Source organism: Cyprinus carpio, unplaced genomic scaffold (genome assembly GCF_018340385.1).
Source record: "Cyprinus carpio isolate SPL01 unplaced genomic scaffold, ASM1834038v1 S000006703, whole genome shotgun sequence".
In the NCBI taxonomy this organism is placed as follows: Eukaryota; Metazoa; Chordata; class Actinopteri; order Cypriniformes; family Cyprinidae; genus Cyprinus; species Cyprinus carpio.
In genome coordinates this window covers 36480-41273 of record NW_024879312.1, presented here as the reverse complement: position 1 = coordinate 41273, position 4794 = coordinate 36480, and the positions used below count along the sequence as shown (strand labels likewise).

The following is a 4794-nucleotide window of genomic DNA, read 5'->3' as shown; positions in this document are numbered from 1 at the left end:
TTATTTCAGTTGATTTGATCTAAGGATGTGGTTGAAGTTAGTTGTATTTCTTTTTTCTCTTTCATTCAGTGAGTCTGCTTGTTAATAGCAGGTATTCATCACTAATGCTCAATCAGCACTTAATTAATCACAGAATTATCTCATTAACTTCACTGATTTAGTGTTATTCTAACACTCTGTAGTGTGGACACATTATAAGTGTTCATTTAAAACTGAGGATTTTGTTGTGGGGTTTAAAGGGTTAAAGATGTAAGATGAAGAAAAAACAGCATGCTAGGTAATTTAACAGTAATAAACTGTTATTAATTTAGGGCATAAAACTGTAGAAAAACAGTAACATGCTGGCAACCAGCGCTGCCAGTACATTACCGTTAATTCAAGGAAAAAACAGCAATATACTGTAAAATGTAACAGTCAGGTTTACCAAACAAAACAAGTTAATTTCACTAAAATATTAGTAAATGTTCATAGAAAAAAGGTTATGCAAAGTCATACACTGATAAGGAGAGTAAATACTGAACTCAACTGTATTAATGTGTTTTTGCACAAGAGAGATCTTTTAGTTTAATCTAGTTTTGTGGGTCACCATTGTGCTGGAGAGTAGAGCCTGTGCTTCAGTCAATGATGAGCCACAAACGCTGATGTTTTGCTGCTTTATTTAAAAACAGTAATTGTGGAGTTGTTGATTCAGTGACAATCTCTTTACTAAGCATTTTAGTACATAAATGTGTATTATTGCTAGTGAATGATATGCTACAAAAATTTGAGTAAAAGTCATGTTTTGTTTGATTACCCTTTAAATGTTTGCAATTTTATGTTAAGAAGTATTTCTTTTTAGTGGACTCAAATGAAATAAGTTCACTGCACTAACACCATCTAAACAGTAGTTGTTTTTGTTGTTATTGTTGTTTTTAACTTGAATGGTTTGAAGCAATCAGTTTCCCAAATGAAACGAGTTACCACATGGTATAATAATGGTAACATACTGTAAAAATGAAGAGCTGTAAATTAACTGTAGAGAGCTGTAAACTAACAGTACAATGCTGGCAACCACAGCTGCCAGTAGATTACCGTTATTTTACAGCGCAATTTTTTACAGTGCAGTTGTTGAGCCGAAACATCTGGGACATATTTTCATGACTATATATGCTATTTGTTAATTCTTTCAACCCTTAAAAGATCAACAGAGCAGCTGCCAATTTACCAAAGGTTGAATTTACACAAACGGTTTTTGCAGGTCATTTACAGGAAATCTGAACTGGACTGCCGTGAACCCTTCACATCCTTCATGTCCGTTTGATTTACAAAACTGAACTCAATATTTAAACACTGAACAAGTGTGAAATTTGAGCTACATGAATTCAAAATATTTGATTCATATTTGATTCATAAAATCTATAAAAATAGAAAACAGTTATTTCAAGCATGAATATAATTTGCTATACTGTTAGACTGTAGATTGGTGAACTGAAGTGTCTGTTTATTTATAAATCAAATGCAAACAGACAGACTGAGAGAGTGATCAGTTTGGACTCTGAGGGAGGTGGAGGCGGGTATAAATCTGAGCTGCTGCAGCTTCACAGACGCTCACAGGAAGAGACACACAGACAGTCAGGATGGAGGTGAAGCTGCTGTTTCTGACTGTTGTTCTGCTCTCCTCACCGCTCCTCACACTATGTGACCCGCTGTGAGTATCAAACACTGTTTGTTCATGGATTCACTGACAGATCTGTTCTCAAACGCTCTGATTTGATCTCCTCAGGTATGTTCTGTCGGCTCCTAATCTGCTGAGGGTGGGTTCCTCAGAGAACGTGTTTGTGGAGGCTCAGGATTACTCTGGAGGAGACCTGATCGTGAAGATCATAGTAAAGATATTCCTAACGAAAAACATAGAGATACTGTCTAAATCAGTGTCACTGACTGCAGCCAACAATTTCCAGATCCTTACAGATATAAAGGTGAGAGTGCAGTAATTACAGTGCAGTTATGTCTCATTTATTTTATTAACAGTTATAACTGACTGGTTATCTGTTGTATAGATCCCTGATGATCAGAACTTCTTCTCTGACGATCCTCTGGAGAAGCAGTATGTGTATCTACAAGCTCAGTTTCCATCCGTCACTCTGGAGAAAGTGGTCCTGCTCTCATTCCAGTCTGGATATATATTTGTCCAAACAGACAAACCCATCTACACACCTGCTAGCACAGGTACCATCAAGTGCTTAAAATTTGATGAATATAGAGTGCATTAATGAACTTCGAACTTTAAAACATCAGCCTGACATCATTCTGTTGATTATTAAACTGCCTGCTGCTTTTATCAGGGTTTGTATCTGCAGAAAATAAAACCATCAGAACTTTGAGTTTTTGCTTTGACCTCTTTGCAGTTTATTACAGGATTTTCTCTCTGACACCCAACATGACACCACTCAGTCAGTCTGGAATCACAGTGGAAATCATGGTACACACTGTTATTACTCACACACACACACACACACACACACACACACACACACACACATACAGGTTTGTTTTTGTGAAAAGTAGGGACATCCCATAGGCGTAATGGTTTTTATACTGTACAAACTGTATATTCTATGGCCCTACACCTAACCCTAGCCCTCACAGGAAACTTTGTGCTATTTTAGATTTTCAATACACTCCATTCTGTGTGATTTCTATGCGTTTTGAAAAGTGGGGACAGAAAAGTCACCTTCTCCTTGTAATACCTATGTCATACCCTTGTCATTATACAAATCTGTGTCCTGATATGTCACGAAAACACACACACACACACACACACACACACACACACACACACACACAGTCATTCATGACATTTCAGCTGTAATGAGCACTGATGATCTCTGCAGTCACAGTGTTCATGCTGATTTCTGTGTTTCTGAAGAATCCTCAAGGCATCACAGTTTCATCAGACAAGATATTTCCAGTCAGAGGGATGAAGTCTGGAAGATACGCCATTCCTAAGATTGCCAGGTGTGTGCGTGTGTGTGTGTGTGTGTGTGTGTGTGTGTGTGTGTGTGTGTGAACTATGAAGACTGATCCTGAGTAAACTGACTGGATTTCATTTAAATGATCCACGATGTTTATAGGAATAATTCTTGAATTTATCTACAAACACAGCAGCTACTCGTGTGTTATAAGGCTGATTTAGTCTATTAATGCTTATTTATGAATGTTATCCAGTCTTGGGATCTGGAAGGTGGTCACACTGTTCTCAAACACTCCTCAGAAGAAGTTTACTGCGGACTTTGAGGTCAAAGAATATGGTAAAAACAGATTGTTACATAAATTTGATAACAATTAAAATAATGTATTTATTGATTTATTTGCGTCTTTTGTCTGGTTTGGTTTTAGTGCTTCCAACATTTGAAGTGAAATTAAAGCCCAGTAAGTCATTCCTCTATGTGCGTGATGAGAGTCTGACAGTCGACATTGAAGCCAAGTAAGACAAAATATGTTCACTGTACTTAAAATCAGTGTTTGATGTGTGAGCACAGTGAATTAAAATAAAGTTGTATGTAAGCTGCAAAATAATGTACTATTTATGTGCAATCGTATGAGCATAGTTTCAGTTGTGTCAGTCACTTCCAGTAGATCTGCACAATCTGCACAAACACTCAAAGCACAAACACTTCTCAAACAGCATCAGAGTACAAAAATAAAAATACCTCATATTGTTAAAAACCTGTATGACTTTCTCAAAACAAAAGAATAACTTTTAAAAATGATGAAGTCTTTTTCTATGTAATGAAGTGGATGTGGATCAGGGTCGTCGTCATCATTCAGTTTTACAGCAGAGATTGGATGTGCTTTTATAGATACCTGTTTGGACAGAAGGTGGATGGAAATGCGTTTGTGGTGTTTGGTGTGATGGAAGATGAGAAGAAAACAAGTATTCCTGCATCTCTGCAAAAAGTTCAGGTGAGAGACATTAAACTTCTTACAAGTTTGGAACAATATCATTTCTCCTCACCGAGAGGACAGTTTAAATAAGAAGTTAAATAGCTTTTTATTGTATCTTGTAGACTGATGTTGCTGTGTTTCTCATAAATGAATAGATCATGAAAGGAGAGGGTACTGCAGAACTGACCAATCAGATGATCACTAAGACCTTTCCAAACATTAACCAGCTGGTTGGACGATCAATCTATGTTTCAGTCAGTCTATTAACAGAAAGTGGTAAGACTCAACAGATCTGTATGCAGATGTTTACCTGCACGTGTGTTTAGCTAATCGTGTGTTTCAGGCAGTGAAATGGTGGAAGCAGAAAGGAGAGGCATTCAGATTGTGACGTCACCGTACACCATCCACTTCAAAAAAACACCACAATTCTTCAAACCTGGGATGCCCTTCAGTGTCTTGGTAGCTGCTTTTACACATTAAACTCTATTCTGTAAAAGGAAGTGGCACTCATGTGAAAGACACTGAAAATCAGCGAGATACGAGTGTCGTTTACATAGAAAAACTGTTAAAAAGCAGCACAGACAAATGTTTTTTTTTACAGTTTTACAGTTAAAGACCTCTGTTAATCAGAAAGTTGAGAAGGGTCTGGCTGCAGACTTGCACTTGCATTCTCAGACACTTGCGCTTCCGCTAGTGACATCACTAACAGTCTTTTTTTTATTTTTTATTTTGTTCTGTTTGTTGATTACTTTTTGTTTGAATCGCTCAACATTTTACAACAGTAGCCGGGTGTTGAAGACAAGAAATTATAAGATATATGTTATTTTTATTATCATAACTGTACAATTTTGTAAAAACGCTACAAAA

At 36.9% G+C, this 4794-nt stretch overlaps 1 protein-coding gene across 1 annotated transcript in view; it reads left to right on the top strand.

Moving 5' to 3' along the window:
* The first annotated feature begins 1525 nt into the window (after positions 1 to 1525).
* LOC109059056 (complement C3-like) overlaps positions 1526 to 4794 on the top strand; it is a 10557-nt gene continuing 7288 nt past the window's right edge. The window contains exons 1-10 of the mRNA XM_042755474.1: positions 1526 to 1687; positions 1763 to 1958; positions 2040 to 2208; positions 2388 to 2461; positions 2909 to 2997; positions 3208 to 3290; positions 3379 to 3466; positions 3843 to 3945; positions 4083 to 4203; positions 4271 to 4386. Of these exons, the coding sequence (XP_042611408.1) occupies positions 1617 to 1687; positions 1763 to 1958; positions 2040 to 2208; positions 2388 to 2461; positions 2909 to 2997; positions 3208 to 3290; positions 3379 to 3466; positions 3843 to 3945; positions 4083 to 4203; positions 4271 to 4386 (1110 nt within the window). The 5' untranslated portion in view covers positions 1526 to 1616. The remainder of the gene's footprint in view (positions 1688 to 1762; positions 1959 to 2039; positions 2209 to 2387; positions 2462 to 2908; positions 2998 to 3207; positions 3291 to 3378; positions 3467 to 3842; positions 3946 to 4082; positions 4204 to 4270; positions 4387 to 4794) is intronic.